This window comes from Drosophila navojoa, chromosome 2, assembly GCF_054131105.1.
Source record: "Drosophila navojoa isolate 15081-1374.11 chromosome 2, UAZ_NAV_1.0, whole genome shotgun sequence".
Classification (NCBI taxonomy): Eukaryota; Metazoa; Arthropoda; class Insecta; order Diptera; family Drosophilidae; genus Drosophila; species Drosophila navojoa.
In genome coordinates, this window is record NC_142890.1 from 7113584 (window position 1) to 7136059 (window position 22476).

Below are 22476 nucleotides of genomic sequence, written 5' to 3' on the forward strand. Positions count from 1 at the left end.
CGGCGAAGCGACTGCTCTGCAAATGCCGTAATACATCACAAAAACAAAATGAAATTTGAACTTCACTGAGGTCAGCTTATTATAAAGCTAACCTGCTTGCTGCTGCTGCATCTCCTTCCCATTCGATCTGTCTCAAAGTCTGAGCAGAAAAGTGCATTGAATGTGAACAGCTTTATGCTGATATTCGCATGCGGAAGAGCTTTTATTTTATTATATATATATTTTTTTTTTCAAGACCTTCACATGGTTTATTTAAATAATTTTCTTTTATACATACATATATGAATATATGTTAAATATGTATACATATATTTGTATATATGTATTTTTTTTATGTACAACATTCATTTGCAAGACCCACCGACAACACTTTGGCTCTGGCCCGGGTGATTCTCGCCGTCTGTCAATTAACCTCAGAGCTTTGCGTTGATAATATAAGTTATTGCTTTTTAATCGCTAAAAATTTGCATGAGCCATATGCTCGCTGCGCTCGATTCTGATTGTGAGTGTGTGTGTGTGTGTGTGAGTGTGTGTTGCACTCGAACTTGTGCTCATATTTCAGTCTGTCTGTCGCCGTCATTAGCCAGGCCCCTATCAAGCTGGGGCGCGGGCAGCAGGGGCTGTCCATGACTTGAAGTGCAAGTTTAAGTTGAAGTTGAAGTGTAAGTCGATGCCTTTATTATATACATAGATATACCCTTACAACGATTACCCAGGATTGGCTATGAAACATGCAACGTACTGAAGGAGGCTGAAAGTGAAGCAGATGAAATTCTTGTTGCTTATATTTTGAAATCAGTTCAAATGAAAGTTTTAAAAGCGAAATCCATTATATTATGTATCCCTGATTGATTGATATATCAGCGATCCATAACTGAGAATAAAATGCGCCACATAATCTAATGGGCATAGAGATTACATCTATCAGCTGACAGCCCTTTATTCGCATCGGAAATTCAAGGGTATTCCCTATTCGTCACTTGGATAATAAGTGTTGTTCCTTGTTCATTCAGAAACTGTGACTTGCTCTGGGTGCTGCGTACACATATAAATAATTCATTTGAGCGCTACGAGACAGCTTGTGCAATTCCCTGTCTGTCTGTTTGTATGTCTCTCTGACGGTCTGTCCATCGCTCAGATTCGTCAAACCCAATTGATGCACGTCAGTGACCTCTCAAAGAGACAACTGCAGTCGGCGTTATAAACTTTGGGGTATTTCATTATTTGGTCTTTGTCTCGTTTTGCGCTTATTCCTCTTTATACCACACCAACGGGACACATGAGTCCAAGCAACCCAGACTTGAATACTCGTGCACCATAGCACAACATAACATACATACATACACATATATAAATATGTATATATATGTATGTATGTATGTATCAACAATTTTGGCAGGTCAGTGCACTTTGAGAAACGCGACAATTATTTATTGCTCGAAATTGGGATTGGAAATGTACGAACTGTTCTGTTGCCCAATATCAGGCGTATAATTAGACAAAAGCGAGCAATTAAAGCGCGCTCTAATCACATTTACCACGGCTCATTTGGGTCGCTATACGCGAGAGATACGCTTAGGTTGGAGATCGCGCTCGTGATCATGCTCGGAATCCCGTGTATGTTCTATCTGCTATGTGCTATTTGCATAAGCAAGATCTTGAGAGCTGGCTTGTTGTGGTTCATGTTGTTATCGTTGTTGTTGCTGTTGTGGGTACCGTTGCCACCCAGATCGGGCAGCATCATTAATCTTAATGATACGAAAGTTGCGACTGATTAATTTGCTCGATAATTAAAATTGATTGGCCTCTGCTCAGAGAGGGAGAGAACAGCTCGCACTGGACAACGATATTCACAATATCACGCATTATAAATGATCTTCACAAAGAGCGCGAAAATTCATGTGAAACAACAACAACGACAACAACAGCACAACAAAAAACGGAAGCATCAAATGGCCAGGGAAGGAAGCTTGAGCTCAATCTAAACGAGTGCGCCGCAATGAAAGCAGAAAAAATAAAAAAGGAAAAACAATAACAACACACAAATACGAGCCAGAAAATAATGAGACTACAAACACCTCGAAGTGTGGATACCCTTACCGGAAATTAGGTATATTCCAACTGTATATATGTACATATACCATGAGCTAGACTCGTGCATTAGTGAATACAACTAGAGACTCCCATAACAAGCCAAGGACTTTGCCTGTTACAAACTGCATGTGCTAGCCAATATACACTTTGTCAGAGCATTAACATCTCAAACATGAGCCATTCAACTAAAACGGGTACTACAAATGTTATATAAATGTTATGAGAATTTTTCGCTGTCACGCAATTTCCGGCACGTTTTTGCATATATGATAACAAAAGCGAAACCAACAACAACAACAACAACAGCAATAACAACTGTAGAGCGCGCAGTTCTGACAAGTCTATTAACGGTTTCTATTGTTATTATTCATGACAATGTTTTATAGTTAGTCCATTTGCCATATGGAACAGCGGACCTGAGCTAGCCAGGATCATTTTCCGCGTTAACAACCAATCATGGAGAGATTTTAATATTATATAAGTGCACTCGTTAAAATACCCTCAATTCACTTGAAATGGGCTACAGAGTTTCTTGAGACATAAATCGATATACGAGCGCATATCTAACTAAATCGACAATTTATCAAGTGATCGACTTTAATATTAGATTAACTATTAGATTAACTGCTACGATCCTAGCCTGTTTGAATGTCAAGCTCTGGCCGAAAGTTCAAATACCTCTTAATGTATGCTTAGAAGAAAGCAGCGGCATCAGCAGCTCGGTGCTGGTGTGTTTAGGGTATGATAGAGTCTCTAGCACGGGCTGACATTTTTATTTCGTTATTTATGTATGGTTCAAAAATTTGTCAACCAGAGCATCGTAATTTTGAGTTGTTTTATTTTTCATTTATTTTGGCTGTCGCCGGCTGCTCTCTACATTCCAAAAAGCTCTGAATTATGTCACATCAGAGAGCAGCGTCCAAGCAAGCGGCCCGCTCGCCGAATCTATCTAGATCTAGAGATTCCGCACACCACATACTACATATCTAATGTCGAATTTGGCGTGTCTAGTCACAGCTAATAAATCTTCCAGTCTCGCATTACGAGCAGACTGAAGCACTCAGCATATCTCGGCCACATGTGCCACAATCGTTGGCATAACGCGATCTACATAAATATATATTTATAATCGTATTCGCATTTTATATTATTTTTATTTTGTTTTCATATTATTTTTATATTCGCGGACTCTACTTTAATTATTGCCAATTTATAATTATATTTTTTGTTTATGTCTAGCAAGACATATATGTACATATACATATATATATAGAATATTTTCGGGATCTATAACAAAAGATTTTTATTGTTTCCTCGATTATATAATGGCGCATCGGAGACCGGCAAACGTTCAGCTCTCTGCACACACGCTTCTTTTTTATCATGTTTCTTTCAAACAATTATAATATATATCAACAATTCTGACACGCTTCCATCCATCTATTTCCCAAACATAAGCACAAACAATGGGCAAGGTGAAGTAAATAAAAAACTTGCCAAAAGTAAAAAAAGAAATGGGCTATTTTGCCTCCTCTGCTGATTCAATTGCTTTTGTTTCTATGCTATGCAAATTTTTCTTTTTTTTTTAATTTTTTCTGTTTGATTTTCATTTTCTTTCTTTTTTTTTCTTTTCGGGTTGATGTCTTTGGAAATTTTATTTTAGCCATAAATCGAGCCTCAAAGTTTTTTCACTCGTCAATTGTCTATAGATATATATTTTTACTTGTTATTTATTTGCCGACATTTATCCCTGCTGTAACACTTGGAAGGGTATTATAAATTTGCTATGAAACTGGTAACATTTGAAAGCCTAATTTCTATTTGCATTTCCTAGTTCACAAATAAGTTGGATAAGACTCAAAATGTGCTGTAAATATGTTAACTACATCCCCATTTCGCCCAGTGTACTCTGTGTATTATTTGAACGCACACTCGCAGTCGCCTCAAAGGTAAAAAGAAAATTGTGGGCGCGTTGCTGTACTATTTATAGTAAAGGGTGTGTTTAGTTTATTTTCCGACTTTATAGTTTTTGATTCCAATGCGTGAAAGTTGTGCATAAACATTGATTCAGATTCATTTCAATTAAAAATAGATTTTTCTAATATTTTTCTATATTTAATCGTCTATGTATCAATCGTCAATTTTAAAATCTTTTTTAATATATAGACAGCTGTCAATAATTGGCTGCAATGCAAGGCGACGCCAAGTCAAAATATTCTTTAAATAGTTCTTTAATAAAGCTTGCAATAAAAACAAATTACAAATTCGAATATCAACTTTACTAAGATATATTAAAAAGTTTATTCTTGTTCATCATTTGGTTATCACCTTTAAATACTGTTAACGTGTGCTTTAATCTCGATTTCTGTTGGGATCTCCTTTCGTTGTTTCGCTTGTAGAGAATTTTAATTTTCTTATGTTGGATTTTTGTTTAATAATTTTCAACACCAAAAGGAATTTTTTCAAATAATTTTACTTTTATTTTTATAGATTTCACATTTTCGTTGCCCCAGCATTTGAATTATTGAGCACTTCCTAATTCGAATTACGATATTTTGATCATTATTATTGAATTTTTTCCGTCAGGCTCTCGAAATATAAAAATTTTAAAACAAATTTCTACATTACTATTTCGAGCAGCATGTGCGAAATTCGAACGAAGACTGTATCATCTCCGAGAAACAATTTTCAAACTTGAACAAGAATATCTAATGCAAACGGATTACCGCATTCATGATACAAACAAAATAAAAAGGTGAGAATCTGAGCACTATGTTTCGTGATAGTTAGCTAATAGCTAATTAATAAAATATTTGCAATATATAACAAATCTAAAGGGAATTACTGAAGCTTCAAAGTGAGTGCGCACAGTGGGCTGAAATTTACAAACAAATTTGTGAATGAAATATATTGTTCTTGTAAATATTTTATATTTTTATATATTTTTGGTCTATTATAAAAAAAAAAAAAAATTAAAAAAAAAAATGAGTCTCCTTTCATTTTCGAGCAGTATTTTTGTTAGAATTCGATTGTTCAGTTGAATACTTTAAACTGATTTTAAACCATTTCGAACTGTAAAAACCTTTTTCTAAATAATTTTGGTTTTGATACCGAATAACAAACTTTCGGATTTATTACTATCCACCATCCACATTTCCATTAGTTTCCATTTTCTGCAAACGACACCACTGTACCATTCTACCAATTGCTCTCTTCTCTCTCTCTCTCGCTCTCTCTCTCTCTCTCTCTCTCTCTCTCTCTCTATTCTTAAGAAGATTTTCTTCTGGTTGCTCGTTCAGTGGCGCCGAATATAAATAGAGAATTCTCTTGCTGAGCATGTATGGGTGCGTATGCTAATAATACCCAGTAGATTCAAGATAAAAAGCAGCATAAATATGTATATAAATTCCCCAATATTCTTTCGATTCACTTTTGAGCAGATAAATTTCTAGATTTCAAACCTATGAACAGTCTCAGTCTCAGACACGAATTCCCGACTTGAATATACTATACGTGATAAGGTTTTGATCTATGTACAGGGTATATACCAAACAAATATCTTATATTAACTAAATTCGAAATGCATTTTGCTATTTATGTATACGAGAATTTATCCTATATATACATGTTGATGCACATACATATTCACATAAATATGTGTACATATATTTATATCTGTATTCATAAATATTTAAGAATATCTTTTAAGACAACTGCAAATTGGTGGTATAAAATGTGAAAAATTTGAAAATAAATGCTCTCCCGTAAGCAGGCGCCAAGGGCGCTACGATCTTGACCATAGACATATCGCAGCTAAATAATTTGTTTATTTATGTTGCAGAACACATGACATCCATTGGGATCCCCGTAGACTCTGCCGTGACATAATCCGACCGCTTGTCTGTGTGTGTGTGTGTGGGTCCATGAGCCTGGAACTGGCGCGTGTCGCCTTTGCGAGGGTGTGTCTGTCGCGGCTCATTTGAGACTGCGCATCGGCAGATGTGTCCTCTGAATTTATGTTGCTATAAAAGCGGAATGGTTGGGCGTATTTGCCGGCATTCAATTTGGACGTTTCCGACACTACCCGGTGCTAATTGGCAAACGGCTATGACAAGTCTCGTGCCGTAGGCAGAACTGTCGCTGATCTCAGCGGATTTTTTTTTTCTCTAAACTGTGAGTTCACCCAGAATTTCTAGGAAGTCTAATGCAACATAATTTGCAAATGGTTTCTCCATAATTCTCACCCATTATTTGAATTTAAATTAATGCAAATTTTATAAGGAATTTTGTCAATATAGGGATATTCTAAATTCAAATTATCAATAATTCTATGAATAGGAATATCCCAAAATCTAAGTAGCTTCCAAAGGAACGCTCCAATTCAGATTTGAGCAACAACAACAGCAAGCAATAATATTATCATCAGCTTGGTGCGATTTCTTTTTATGATCGCCCAATTATAAGCACAATAAAATCATAATTAAACAATAAAAACATGTTGCTTTAATGCCAAACAAAACCACTTACACACAATTCGAAAACAAGGCAATAATTCCTATGCTGCGCACTTGGGAGCATAAATTTTATAACACATTTTACAAGACATTAAAAATTAGCGGCTAGCAAATTTTACTGCACACCAATTGAGGTCATCATGAGAAACGAAATGAAGCCGCTGAAGAAGAAGAGTGAATGGCAACTGGAAATTGTAGTCAAGAGTAAAGGCAATTTTCAATTAAGTCCAAGTGTCCATACTTCTCAAAGATTGGATTGGATAGGCGAAATTCGAGCTACAATGTTAAGCTCTAGCTGCAAAACATCGAGATTCTGGCTCTCCAAATGATTCAAATATGACTTTTATTGCTATTTAAGTGCACTTCGTATCATATTTGATTAATCAATAGAGGGAACTAAAGTTCATTGTTATATTTCCAACTAAAAACTGTACGTTACGGTCGATAATCATTAATTACAAGGACTCTTATTTTATTTATTTTAATATATCTTTTAAGACCTGAGTATACCACAAGTATAGCTACGATATATCCTTAAATAATCCCTGTATAGTTGAAAGGATACAGTTAAAAACGAAAATATTTTTCTAATTCAAACTCTTTAGCTTCAAAAAAAAGGGAAACAACTAAATTTCTAAAATTTACATTGTTTCCTATTTATATAAAATGTAGTTTAATTAAATCAATATGTAATTTAATTATATCAACCTCTACTTTATCACTTTTTGCTGTCGATTAGTCCATTCATTTACCTCAATAATTATTCCGCTCTTAAAGTTTGGCTTTTGTGCCTTTTGTTGCATTGATTTTAGGCTCGACATCTTGTTGTTTGCACCGATCACTGATAACTGGCCACTAAACACTTTTTATTTAGTTAACTGTCTGTCAACGGTTTCGTTTACATTATTTACACATCATGTTTCACAGTAATCTTTGGCAATGGCTATGATCAAACACTCGATAGCTGCGCAGACGCAACGCCAACATGCGATGCACGCTTGGCCGCAATGCAAACGCTGCCTAGGGCCGAAACAGTTGCAGTCGCCGTCCGTAAAGGAGGCTAAGATGTCTGCGGTGTGCTTGAACCCTCGACAAGTTCACTAAACTGATGCACTGATACCGACTGCTGGGGACAACGCCTGCGGCTGCGCCTGCGTCGCTGCCAATGCAATTTGTAAAGCGTTTAAGCTCTGGCCCTGCCCTGGGGCAAATATAGTGCGGGCCGTGTCGGGGGAGTCCTTCTTTTAAGCCTTTGATGCCTTGTGCACGTCTGGGGCGTGGGTGTGCTATACGCGATCCTTGTGTGTGTGTGTGTGTGTGTGTGTGTGTATTTAGTTTCGCGCACTCGCGTCGACCGCTTGTAGCCAGATAGAGAGACACACAACTCTACATCTCGCGCACAACTGAATCGCTTGATCTCGCTTGCTATGCCCATGTCGCTGGATGCTGCGTGGCAGAAGCAGCAGCAACATCAACAGCAACAACAAACATAGCAGCAGCAGCAACAGCAGCAGCAGCAACAGCTGGAACCAGCGTCGGCGTCGGCGTAAATCGAAAACGTTTATGCCATAAGGCAACGCAGAACGCAAATACTGCAAATGTTAAGCTGCAGCAGCAACGACAACAGCAACACAACAGGAACATCTCTAAACAACAAGTAAGAGTCCTTCAATGCACAGTGTTTGGCTATGAGATGCCCTGCAACTGATGTAGGCAAAGCTTGGGCATAAGACAAACAATCGATATTTATCGATTACCTCGTGACGATATCAGTTAGCTATGAGAAAGAGCCTACTCTGCGCATGATAAGACCATCATCGACTTGAGCTAATGTATAAGGAAATGCGAGCGCACAGCCAATATACCCCGTTTGCAGATTGTGCTTGGACTCACTCAGCCTATAAAAGACAAGAAAAGAAAGGGCGCAGTCTTCGCCGTCTGTGTTGCCATGCTTTCTGCTCTCGAGCAGTTGAGCAGCGCGCGTCTCTGTGTGCGTTGGCGTTATCTCAGCTGCTTAAGGCAGATAAATTGTCTCTCGGCCATCGTCGCTGCCACAGTTGCTGCTGCTGCCTCAGTCGCGCATCTGACGCTTGTCGCGCTTGTTTTGGCACTCAGCAGTAATAATTTGGTTTGTCTCTTGCTCGTATGTAAAGCGAACATTTCCTAATGAATTATTATTACAATTTAATGAAAAATGAGCAATGGGCAACCGCTGCTCTGGGGCTGTCCATCTCTCATCATCGCATTGGGCAATGCTCGTAAACAAAGGCCGATAATTGTTGTTGCTCTAGCAGCTGATCTTAATTACAACAAATGAGAAATATCAATGAAACAATCAATGAGCGTGCATACCCTATCCCCAGACAGCCAATGCGCCAGGCGTGCTGAATGGGATACAGATTAATAGTAATACGCCAAACGGGATTCTTGATCGCTGACGGCTTTAGTGATTTCTGATGCATATCAAACGAGCTCTTTAATGCCAGATTAAAAACCTTCCCATAAAAAGGGCCCACATGGGCTTACTTATTAACGCTTCATTAAATTCCAGCAACAAAGCCGAAGCGACAAGCCAAGAACAGCGGACAGAAATATTCTGGCAAAAGTATCGCATGTAAAACCGGTTTTCTTTTTTTCTACTTTTGATTCTTTTTATTATTTTTTCCATCTTATTCAAGAGCCGAAAGATAAGATTTGAGCATGGAGCGCACATGCTGCCCAGATAAGATCTAAGTTAATTGAGCCGGTCAAGTGCCCTACACGAAAGTATAATTTGGATATATCTATGAGCCGGAACTGGTCCAGCCGTACTGCCAAAAACAACAACAACGAGAGATGATTTAATTGGAATTGGAATTGATAATTAGTTTAACAATTGGCACATTAAAGATTTAAGTAGCGAAAGGATCGGATAAGCATAATTTACAAATTACGAGCTCATTTAAATGCTCATTAAAACGCTGCCCGGAATTATCTTTGACTGTGTAGGGTATCTGGGGATCGTCACATCAATAACGAAAACAAACAAAATAATGCTGATGAATATCTCGTCAACGTTTCTCATGATTGAGGCCCAAAACGAAATCAACAACATTAGAGACTATCAAAATTAATAAATTTTTCGTATTATTTTATTACATACGAAAAAAAAGCAATAACAACTACAACAACAATGAAAGCTGACAGAAAAACAATACCAATACCCTATACCCGACTCACAAGCTCACCTCTTTGCCCCTGCATTGCAGGGTATAATAAAAACGAAAATGAAGTTCATGGCAATGCCATCGGCTGAGATGAAGCCGAGTCTTGGTCTTGGGTCTTGGGCTTTGGGCTTGGGGTCTTCGGCTGGTCCAGTGGTCGTCGTCGCCTGGGCGCTGTTCAATCCATCAAAAGAGATTATATTCATTAGCCAGGCCGTCAGCCAGCCAGTCAGCAACAAGAGTGGGATTCAGACTGGAATTGGGAATCTAGCAGCAACTGGAACTGGAACTCTGGGATCTTGATGTTGATGGCCACTGGACTGCTGGAATTTCTTAATTTTTTTGACAGTTCCCATCAAAAATGTGTTGAAATTGTTATTATTATTATTATTATTATTATTATTCTATTGTTGTTGTTGTTGCTCGTATTGCGAGCAAATTTACAAGAATCATCTAGCAGATCGCATCTAGTGGCAGCATGACGTACCACAATTCTGAATGTTTAAGATCTGTGAACTCCATTAAAAAACCGTTTCATATCTTTGGCAATTTGACGCCATCAACATTTATTTGTCTTCACCCCAGTTCTTTACCATGTGTCAAAGTCGTGAACGTTTTACGCACTTGACATTAAATATGTGATATATGGACGCATAGAACCATCTATATATATAAAGATGTTCTGTTTAACCTTGTAATAATACAAGTATTTACATATTGCTCATAGTCTTGTCGCTTGTTGCGTTTCGCCACACAGATTCCTGCAGCTGTCGATTGTACTCAAAGCGGGCCAACAATTCATTTGTGCTCGCTTTGGCATGTTTACACAAAAGACCAAGAACTATTGGGCACACGCATCCGTAAAGGCCAAGTTGTGCCCTTAGCTCTGCGTCCAGCTGCTCTCTGTCATGAATTGTATGAGGAAAAAAGAGACAAGCAAAGACAAATCGAGTCTTACCGATTGTGTGATACACGCTCAAAGCTCTGATTTAGGAATATGAATTGATATTGATAGAAATTTCTTAGGATTCTGAATGTTTCAAGATAGAGATCAACTTTTATTAAATATATTTCATGCCTAGTAGAAAATCAATATGCCCTCTTTGATTTACCAGCGAGTGTTAGAAAGAACGAGCCCCAAAAAAATATGATGTTGTTTGTAAATACAAGAGAATGGTCAAAATGTTGCCTTACAGCTTCCGGGTCCAGCTGCTGAAGTGCTCACGGCTCATTATTTACGAAATAAATAATAAAATTAACACTTCAGTGCTTAAGGTCAAGCCCCAATTATAATATTTGGCACCAAAAAGGAGCGAACGTCGCTCTTCATGCGAATTTCGTGAAGTCGACTGGCCAGCATTGAGCTCATCTATGGATACGTCTCTATCCGCATTGCCATTTATGTCCGTCTCTCTTGATTCTCGACTGGCTCAAGTGGGTTAATAGCCGCTGCATTTATTCGATTTAGCGTATATTTATATGAAGCCCGCTAATATGGCATTTATACGCATACATTAACAACTAAAATTAATATTTATTAATTTTTATGAATTTGATTATTCAACGCCATTTTCAGTCATTGATGCACGCTCGTGGGCACTTGAGGGCTGCGTTGAGTCCGTGAATCGATTGCGCAACTTCCTTAGTGGGCAGCTTGACTGAGTGTGCCAGAACCGGCTGTAAGAGTCAACTAAAGCAAATCAAGGTGCGTTCCATAGAGTCACAGAGTTGCATTCGTTGGGTGTGCCCAACTAACTATGATGAGGCGCAACTAAAATAGTCGAAAACTTCAGCTGCTGAGAGAACTGCATGAGGCTGGGCACTTGAGTACCTCAATCAAATTGTACATATATTGCTTTAATTGATTTCTTCAGCTGCATTAGGTTGGGCTTTACGCCATACCCAAGCATTAAGTTCCCATTTCCTGAACTGCATTACTCTGATTGGAACTGCAAAGAGAACTGCAAGTGGATATGAAAGAGACGAACGCATTATCTTCTTTGCTCTCCCGCTCTCTTTAGCTTAAGTTGCGCTTGCTCACAGAGGCGATAAGAGTTCTAAGAGCTTTCTCGAAATTTTTATTTATTTATTATTTTTATTTTTTTTGTTTACATTTCGCAGCACAGCCTTCGAAACTTTCAGTTGTACTTCAAGCGTCGTGTTAAATGCGTCGAGAGACTTGATTTGTGTGCGTTCGTGCATCCGTGCTTAATTTGAATGAAAGTGAAGTGACAATTAGTTAATAAATATATATTCGCGATTCTTTTCTGTCTGGCAAGTGTGCAAAAGAGAGAGAGAAGTCAGCCTATGGCTTCATTAGTTTAACAAGACACGGCGTACAGGGTAACTCATATTCCAGCAAACTCGACGCTTTTTCGACACGGTAATGCAAGGTAATCAAATTTATGAACTGCAATTTTACATACTACTACTACACTATACCGCGCATTCCAAAGAAAGCTGTAGAATGCGGCCAGGTTCTCATCGATACATACATTTCCTCCTATCGTCGAATATAGAATTGTCTGCCAGGAACTGAGCTGTGGAGACTTTGTATTTTCCACTCATTAGCATTGTCTAGATGTTTATTGCTGATTCGAGCTGTCGGGCTTATAAATCGATCATTTTATTGAACTTGATATGCGGAATAAATACATGGGCAATCGAGTTGGGAAATCAATCGCCGCATAAATGTTGCTTTACTACCGATCTTGCAGACGCAGCCCCCGTCCGATTTGTTGTTTTATTAATTTGCATTGTTGGCTGTTTGCTTTACTTTTTTACTGCGTTCATTAACCGCTGCTATTTATGACCCCCAAAAACAATGTTTACCACGTTCTTATTCTAATTTATTGTATATGCACAATCATGCCATCGATCTACGATTCGAGCGGGCTTTTATAGTTTTTTATCTGCTTTCAGTTTTTCAGTGTTTCTGTTTTGTTTCTTTTTTTTTTGGCCAGGTGGCATGACAGATCCAATGAGAGTCCACCTGTGGGTGGATATCAATGGGCATTGTCGCTCGGATGTGGTTGCAAACAAGTTATTCGCAGCTCTGCGATTCTTGTTGTGTGACCCAATTTCCTTGACACATGCCTGGCAGGTTTACAAACCCAAAAACTGTTACGGCTAACAATCAATTTCGAATGCGAGGCGGGGGTACTGCCAGCACTCATTACTGCGCTGTTTCTATTTCACTTGCCTTTTTTCTGCGACTTTTGCAGATTTCATTAGTCAGTAATTGACTTTGCCTGTCTGGTTTGTCAGTGAACCCATAAACACGAACTGCGCCCCGGGGGCACCCGTAACAAAGCCCGCCCGACCCAGTGCCAGCCAACCGAAGCCGAGGCGCTAAATGCAGAAAGCGAAAAAAAAATGTAAAAAAGAAAAAATCGACAAAAAAAAAACACAGAAAATGAAAATATGAATATTTGTAGGCCCGTGGCATTCATTGAGAACCTGAACCTGAGCAACAGAGTTCCCACGCTTCGAATTCTTCACGCATGCCTATGGCGGCGGCATGCAACGTGCGGCAACCTCAGACTTTCGCCTTCGTTTAGCTGGCGTGGCTATTGCCAGTGCAAGTTGGCGGCCAGCCGGCTCTAATTTATGAATTTTGCAATATTTATGTAGAACAGATGCGTTGACTTCCCACAGCAGATAATGAGCAGGCCGCGGGCGTGGCAATAACATAATCGTAATCATAATAAACACGTCCACGCAACAGCCTCCGTTTCAGCGTCAGCAGCAGCCTCCACCCCAGCCTCAGCCCCAGCCCCAGCCTCTGCCTTAACCTCAGCACCCCTCAGCCCGCAGGCCCCAATCCCGTCCGCAGCCCGCGTGCCGAACTCAAGTAGCACGTGTGCCAGTTTTTGGGCCGATGTTGCTTGCTCGCTTGGTCCGTTGATATTGACCCAAATTTCATAGTTTTGCGCTAAATACGCCTAATGGTTATTTAATAATGAGACAGACAGGGACAGCAGCAGCAGCAGCAGCAGCAGCAGTAATAATATAAATACAACTAATTGTATAATAACAAGGCGTTCTCCATATATGTATATATAATATATACATATATACATATATATTTATATCGATCAGTTTATAACAAAAGGCTAAACAATTGAACTTTTAAACAATTTCGCTGAGCTGCTGCTGCTGCTGCTGCTGCTGCTGCTGCTGCTGCTGCTGCTGCTGCTGCTGCTGCTGCTGCTGCTGCTGCTGCTGCTGCTGCTGCTGCTGCTGCTGCTGCTGCTGCTGCTGCTGCTGCTGCTACTGCTGCTGCTACTGCTGCTGCTACTGCTGCTGCTGCTGCTGCTGCTGGTGCTGCTGTAGGCCTACGATGCGTCGTCATGCTATTAGCTATCTCAGCTGTTGCATCGCATTTGAACAGCCAATGCTAAAAGTATACTTTAAAATTTTAGAAAATTGTTATTGTTATATACGAATATATATATATATATATATATATATATATATATATATATATATATATATATAAATATATATTTATTCAACAATTTCTAAAAAGGCTTAATTGATGGGTGAGGGTATGCAAACTTCAGCGTTATAGATCATTGATAAACTTTTACTGAATTGCTGTTGTTGTTGTTGCTGTTGCGGCTGTTGCTGCTGCTGCTGTTGTTGTTGACTCTGAACCATCAACCCGTCAGTATTTGACAAATTTGCGCTTGTCTCATGTTAAGTTAACAAATTTATTATTAATAGAGCCTAACACAACAACAACAACAACAACAACAACAACAACAACAACAGCAACTGTTGCTGCTGCCGCTGTCGCTGTCGCTGCTTGGAAACACGGTAATTTGTTTATATTGTTGAGCAATTGACACGCCGACTTTACCTAGGCTAAGTTGCTACAATTGTTTGGAGTGCGAAAATTAATAAGTGTGTTTAGGGTTTTCAGGCTCTTTTCTTTGGGCCTTTTGACACATTTCGACGCGCTCTTCACGCTCTTCAGTTGTTGCTGTTGTTATGTATTTGAAGGCAATGACTTTGTTTAGCTTTTGCTCTTGTGTGTGTGTGTTTTTTTTTTCTTTTTGCGAGCTTGTGCCCAGCAACAAATGCCTGAACACAGCTAGCATATCAAATAATGTTTATGAAAGTCTATGTACGTATGTATATTTGTTGGGTTCAAGTACTTTCAACTGGAAGCCGATTCGTGGAGTTAAATCTGAATATATCTGTACAAAGTTAATATCAACTCGCCTCTGGAGTCCATTTAGTATCAGAGCATTTCGATATCATGTTCATTTGAAATTCTTCACATATACCATTATATGCATATATATTTAAGCATTATTTATGGCAAAGAATTTGTTGAAAATAGATTTCAAATCGATCGATTTTCTGTTTGCGCAAATAGAATTCCATGCTCACTAAGTAATTGCACTTACCATGCGAATTTTAAATGTGCAAAAATGTTCTGCATACTTTATTTATACTTTATATATGTACATATATACATATATATATACGTATATCTGTGAAAAAGTACACAAATTTTGAAAAATATGTAAATGAATAACTGTACACACACACAGTTGCAAACATAGCTTGATCGCACATGCACTTGTCCAAATATTGAATAGCACAAGTCTGCCAGCAAATATGAATAATTCCTGAATTAATAACATATTTACATATATGCACATTCAATGCAGACATATGTTGTATGTATGTCTACAAACAGATATAGCAAATATATATATGTATGTATATACACTTGCCACTGCATTGTTGATGATTGCTTTTTTCAGCGATCGATAAGGCTAGCAGAGTTTCGCATAGACTTTTAACTGCTCATCGTAGAGCAGATCAATAAAACGCATTATAAACGCGATTAGAATCTCGATTTGAAAGTGGTTTAGGAAATAGTTAAACCCGAACCTGAACTGGCAGACGTGCCAAGTCTCAGATACGCCCTGACTCTTATCTCTGCTCAGCCTGATAGAGATGCCGTGATGCTGTGACGCTGTCGATCGATTGGGGATGGTCCCATTTGGTTCATCGGCTGATATCGCCCCGTTGGGGCAGTCTGCCGTTCAGTTGACATAACAGCAAACCCGATCGCTATCATATGGCTGTCGGTAGTGCCATGTACAGCGAGGCGTATGCTTAATCTCATAGCGCTAGTGTGAACCATTTGAGTAAATATGTATAACTGCTGCTGCCGGCAAAAATGACGTACATCGTATTTGTTTGGCAAATTAACGTCCATCAGGTGATAGCTATATATGCCCGACAAGTTAGAGCATCGAAGCCGCTGACAACTAACATGCGTGTCGGTGTGTGGTCCTTTAGCAAACGGCAAGGAAAACAAACACGGAAATGTTTGCGCTCTAGCCATGGCTGAGCTGTTAAGCCAACGAAAATGCAAATAAATAAAACTGGTCAGTTTAATTATGACTATAAATCGAATTTATATGCAAATTATAGTCGCTCGTCTGGCCCACGAAGAGCCAATGGCCAAATGGATGGCTTAGCCGATTTTCATCCCAAAGGGTGTGGGGCTCTAATGCGATTATAAATGCCACTCTAAAGACTATCAATAACTGTTACGCATGCCAAAACGAGTCGAACTTCCCAGAAGACTTCGATTGAAATGTTGCACGTAGATATGTATATGTGCGGGATGATTGGATCACATTTAGAAGCTGCATGATGGCATCAGGATCGGGCATGCCCTATGTATGGATCCTCGTTCATAAATCATGGCCACCAAATGTATAAATAACGCCCCATTGACCGCACATAGACTGCAACATGAAACCGCAATACTTTGTCTAATTCTCTGGAATCGAAACAAAGGCCACCTCACACATACCAGCAAGACTCACCGACAGCTCAGGGCGGACTCCTTGATATTTTTATAAAAGAAAATAAAAATAGGTCTTTTATTTTTTATTTTTGGGAACCAAGCTATTAAAGAATTTGTGGCTAAATATTTTGTTATTTATTTGATTCACATTTCCTATGGAGTCTGAGGTCGGCTTGCGGTTCGGTTCGGTATGGAACTGCTGCACCCATACGCACACAATGATAAAGCGCTGATGCTGCCAGGCATCGAAATATTGCTTTTAGATAGATAAAGAGATGAGGGCAGGCTAAGCCACTTTGACTTCTGAATTCAGGCAGTCCCAGTCCGAGTCCGAATCTGAGTCCGAGTCGGTTTAGCATATGAATACAGATGGAGCGGTGCGCCTTGGAGCCTCTGCTGCGGCGCGTCGCCACTTTATATGCAAAGCAAAGTGCTTGGGTTCGATAATGCCATTGATTCGCATGTGGCCATGCTGACGATCCAGCTCTGATGATGATGCCACCGGCACCACCGGCACCACGCGGCACTGGGCGTGCTGACAGCGGTGTTTATATAAAATAATTAAATGAATGTCATAAAAGTGAAATATAATGAAATTATGTAAAGCTATGTAACACGCTCCGGCGGAATGTGGCCAGAAATACATAAGATAAGGCCGTAACGACAGCAAATAAATAAAAAATCATTAAGAGCGTTTCTTCTGGTTTCGGCCATTATAGATGAGGCGGCCGGAAAAGAGAAATAAAACAGAGACAAAAGACTAAACACCAAATAAAGCATCGAGCCAACGGACAACAAACCAGATTTGGCTAATCTTTCAGCTTTATAGGCGGGTTCTGGCTTTGATGTAAGCCAGCAAATCAGTGAAACAAATTATTATTTACCAAAATTCAAATGTTTCTACCTAATAACACTAAAATCGATTTGCCGAAAATTCATTCACAACTTGTGACAGCTAAGCGAAAAAATAACAAAAAATAGCAATAAAATATTTGTAAATATGCTGAGCTAATGAGTGCTCGACTAGCAAATACCCAGCAAAAAGAACAAATCGTTTTCTATCTATGGACAGTTAAGTCTCGGAGTTCGTGGAAATAATAACCTCCTATGCATATGTATAGGGTATTAAACAAATGTTTTAAAAAATTAAACACACAATTATTAAAGGTGTTTTCGCCTTGAATGGAATGAACATTGGTAAGCAATTATGCTAATGCCTTGCTAAAAATGGCCAGCTAAATATCCATAATAAAATAATGAAATGAAACGAGACTCGAAGTCCGAAATCTGAGATCTGAAAACTGAAATCTTCAATCTGAAAACTGAAGTCTTAAATCTAATGTCTTAAATCTCGAATGCGAAATGCAAAATACGAAGTCAAGCACAAAAAAAAATACAAAGACCAACTGCTCACTAGGTTGAAAATGTTTAACATTAATCTTGACTGATAAATTAAAAAAGAATTAATTAATATCAACAGCGAACACTTGTCGTCTCACATCTCTGCCGCGCCGCTATTCTCGCTGACATTCGGTTTATTATAATTTTTTAATTACTTTGACAGTTTTTTTGAACATGGAATTGTTTGAGAATTTATCTGTTTTTTTTTATGTTGTATTTTGTTTTTTTTTTTTTTTTGTTGCCTTTTTATTTTATTGTACTATTTTTTAGAAACGATCGTGGGCTGGTACAATATATTGTTTTGTTTTTTTCATCGGCTTGCAGAGCACGTAAACATTGTTCATAATAATACCGAAAATTCAAAATTCTGAACCCACAACTACAGCAAAAACTGTGAACAACACCCTAAAGTCACGCCCCAGCAAAAAAAAAGCAGCAAAAACACTTGAATTTACGAGCATTTTTAAGCCTTTTTTTCTCAGTTGAAATCACTTACCCGTTTATTTTTTTCTTTTTTTATGGAAGCTTTATACTGCTGGCAAATTGTTTGTTGTTACAAAGGGCTCTCTGGTCACACCCTCAAACATTTAAATATTATGTACATAAACTTGATGGATACAACAGGTAAGATGTTCATTAAAGAGGTGACCAGAATAATTTCAGAGATCTTTCGCTTCCTGCATCATATTTTAAGTTGAGCTCAGATTTGGAATATTTACAAGTACAATATATGACACATTTTAATGATGCAGCTTGAGTCTGAAGCAGTCTCATATACCCTATATTCACTGCATGTAACTAAACAAGGTATATAAGGTATTCCCAACATAATCATTATTAATAACATTTTTAGATCGAGATAAGAAAGTGATGTAATCCTATACATTAGTTATAATAGGTTTTATTCGAATTTTCAGCTCTAAGCTGGCTTTAGGGTCTCTACTAGTCGGTCTCTTGTCTCGGGTCTCTTTTTACATTTAGGCTGACAGACAAATGTTCAATTTCTTAAAGTTTGTTTTTACTTTATTTATTTTTATTTTTAAATTTTTGTTTTTGTTGTTTCCCCGCCTCATTTTTTTGATGTCAACGAACTGAAATTTTCTTTATACTCGTATTTATTTAAAGTAGACAAAATAAATAATGAAAAAATAAGCAAAATGCTGAGAAACACGAGCAACGCGTCGTACGACCGAAATACTACATACTACATGCATATTCAAATTCTAAACAGTATGTGAATATTATTGTATTCGAATACAAATTAGAGCGCGCCAGCATCGAGACTCTTACAGCAAGTGTTTCGAGCTCATGGCGCCACACAATAAATGACACAATTTATTTTTAAGAAAAACTCAACACAAAACCAACCAGAATAATATAAAAATAAATTTCTATTTGTTATAAGCTAAGAAACCAAATGATATTTCATCGGAATTGAAATAGTTCGAAAAGGCACGATTAGTACAATTTGTGGTTATCAGCATTTTTACTCAGTACTCGTATGTATGTGTGTGTGTGTGTGAGTCTATAAATAGTATTAAACATGAGTCGGATCAGACAGCCGTAACGACTTCCTAATACGCAACCAACATTATTTATGAATTCCATTTACATACACATACAACTACAGGTTCGTGTTGTTTTTGAAATTTCAACACCTCGCCTTTTAGCAGTTACATCCATCGTCTATCCTCGTCCAAAGCTGTCGAGAACGCAGATCAAATGCTAATGGCTAATGCCTAATAGCGGCAGTTATAGTGGATGTCAAATGAAGTTTTCCGTTCTGTTAACATGGGCAAATACAACTGTCACGTTCCGTCGCCCAAGCAGATTGATCTAGCTAATTCTCACACCTCAGAGATAGTTCGCGAAAAGCGAAATTACTCGCAATTAGCATACAGGTCGTGTTTTCTGCAGATTCATCTAAAATCGCTCAGAAATATGTGCTGCACATTCATTTCAGAGACTCGAAGCTGTCGAAGCTGCAGCTGCTGCAGAAAATCTCATTCATGCCATGCCAATATTGTGATATCCAATTATCTTTCATGATAAGTAATATGATCTAGATATGCTCCCCAAAGTGTACTCATTTCGCCCGCATAGTCGCATGAGTAAATTATTATCAAAACAAAACAAAATATCACAGTCATAGTTCATATTTCCATAAAATTATTAACTAAACAGGCAATTGTTTTATTGTCGGGCTATAAAACTCAAAGAACAAAAAGAAAAGACATATTCATCTGCTGTTTCTGCGCATGTTGGCTTTAGTTGGATCGTCAAACATTGTATATAAAACCAAAAATAAAAAAAAAAAAAAAAGAGAAAACAATTTGACAACGGAAGCACCTGTCTCTAAAGTACCCAAAGGAAAAATTGCGCAGACTTTTATCGGTCAATCTCAACATAAGCACACATACATTAATCTCACTGTACATACATAAATAGAACGGTTCTTGTACATAGGCCGTGTGTCTAACGTCACGAACAGTTAGTGAGTCAGTGGAGATGTGAGCGGTGCTCGACTTGAAAGTTAAATAAACTTAACTCAAATAGAAACTATTTATTTTGCAGTACGAAGATCGAGCCCTAATCAAAGCATATTCAAATAGGGTATGCCCGAGTCGAGCATACTCCTCAAATTGTTTAAATCTAATGCCTATGGTGATTGCATGATACCCTGGGGTACATATTTAATTTGCGATAGGGTATGTCGAGCATATTGCTTACATGTAATGTTCATTGTGTAAGCATTGATTAAATTCTAAGCATGGTTTTCCCTGCCAGCTCTGGGGACTCTTGTGATACCCTAGGGGGTGCTGGCGATATCTCTCTATTTATCCAATACTTTTGTACAATTTTATACAATTTAACTGGGCGAAATTGAAATTTTTGGTTTTATTTTTTAATTTTATTTTCTTTTCATTTATTTATTTTATTTTTTATTCACTGTCTGTGTAGCGAAGCGTGTGTATTCAAATGCGATGGTCATAGCGACGACGCTTTCTTTGTCTCTTTGAGCTTTGCTTAAAATGAAAAAAAAAGTAAATACAAAAAGAAATAAAATAAAGCGAAAAAAGGCAAAACAAAAAAGAGCGAAGCAGACAAAAAATAGCGACAAATCAACTGAATTTATATAGAAGAAATGAAAGAACTCGACAAATCGATGCGAAATCGAAGCAATAAATTAAGTTGGGCTTTGAGAGGGCAGCCAAAAAAACAAAAAATAATAACAACAACAATAAAGAAGAGATATAAAAGAAAAGGCCGATATACTGTATGCAATGCAAAGGGCTAGGCGCGCCTCTATGTTGGATCGGTATTTACCTGTTTCTCGACGAGCGCGTGCGTGTAGATGAATTCCTTCTTGGGCGAGTAGAGCTCCGGCGGACTGCCTTTGAGTGAGTATCGCAGGACACTGTCGTCCGCATCGATATCAGCGCCTGTGCGGTCCGATCGCAATGCGGGGGTCTCTGTGTGCTCGGGGCATAGTCTGGACGCAGCGTCGATCTTTGGCTGAGATGTGGCATCCACGTCGTCTGTGCGCAGCAGCTGATGGCCCTCTGCTGCCTCCATTGCCGACTCCGTCCGCATGGCGGGCTGTCGCTGGCCGTAGAGCTGCTTCAACTACTGAAGCTGTCAGTCGTCAATCAACCGCCAGCGGAGCACGTGCAACAATGTGCGAATTTGTGGCCGAATTTTGTGAGCAGCGAACGTGGCTCGGTCGACTACGCTGCGGCGCTGCTGTATACTCGGGCTCGGTACGGGGCTAATAGCTAATTATGTTTCTATTATGTTGATATTTTTGGTGCTTTGCTTATTTTGTTAATTGAAATTCGATGGTGCCGTGCCCGCTGCCTCTGCCTCTGCCCCTGCTGCTGCTGCTGCTGTTGCCGCACGCAGAATAAACCAACAATTGATAGACAAAACAAGTAAGAACTTTAGAGTCGATCGCTACCGACTACATGATACTCGTTCACGGTTCAAATACTGTTATCTGTAGAGAAATATTTTATTTTCCTCTATAGATTTATCTGTATAATTAGGCATAGATATAGCATATTTAATCAAACTCTGATTCAGATCTGCCATGCCCTCTAAGGGCATTTATATAGTGGATAGCCAATCTGTTTATGATTATAATTTAAAGTCTAAAATTGTGCAAAATACAGTTAACAGCTACATTTTTACATGATTTGAATTAGAGTATACCAAATCTGAAATGCTTTGCCCTTATACAGACAGACGAACAATGCACAGAAACCAATTTGACTTCATGAACGAGTATCAAAATTATGCTTTTAGATTATTGCTGCTGCTGCTGCTGCTGCTGCTGCTGTTGCCGGCAGCTGATTGTAATTTCATAGTAGTTTTATCATAAAAGAATTATGGTGAAAGAAAGATTTGAAAAGTTTAGCAAGAG

General features: G+C 38.5%; 1 protein-coding gene and 1 long non-coding RNA gene across 3 annotated transcripts in view; one reads left to right on the plus strand and one right to left on the minus strand.

Moving 5' to 3' along the window:
* AdamTS-A (ADAM metallopeptidase with thrombospondin type 1 motif A) overlaps window positions 1-21729 on the minus strand; it is a 39287-nt gene extending 17558 nt beyond the window's left edge. Inside the window, exons 1-2 of one of the 2 annotated variants that reach the window (XM_089256128.1) lie at window positions 21603-21729; window positions 21381-21530 (exon numbers count right to left, since the gene is read on the minus strand). In XM_089256128.1, the coding sequence (XP_089112254.1) occupies window positions 21381-21530; window positions 21603-21647 (195 nt within the window). In that variant the 5' untranslated portion in view covers window positions 21648-21729. Of the gene's footprint in view, window positions 1-7360; window positions 7794-21380; window positions 21531-21602 lie in introns of those variants that run through there. The other variant, XM_089256129.1, reaches the window with a different exon arrangement.
* Window positions 1-22476, plus strand: part of LOC115562466 (uncharacterized) — a 38970-nt gene that overhangs the window by 14115 nt on the left and 2379 nt on the right. The gene's annotated exons all lie outside the window — the stretch shown is intronic.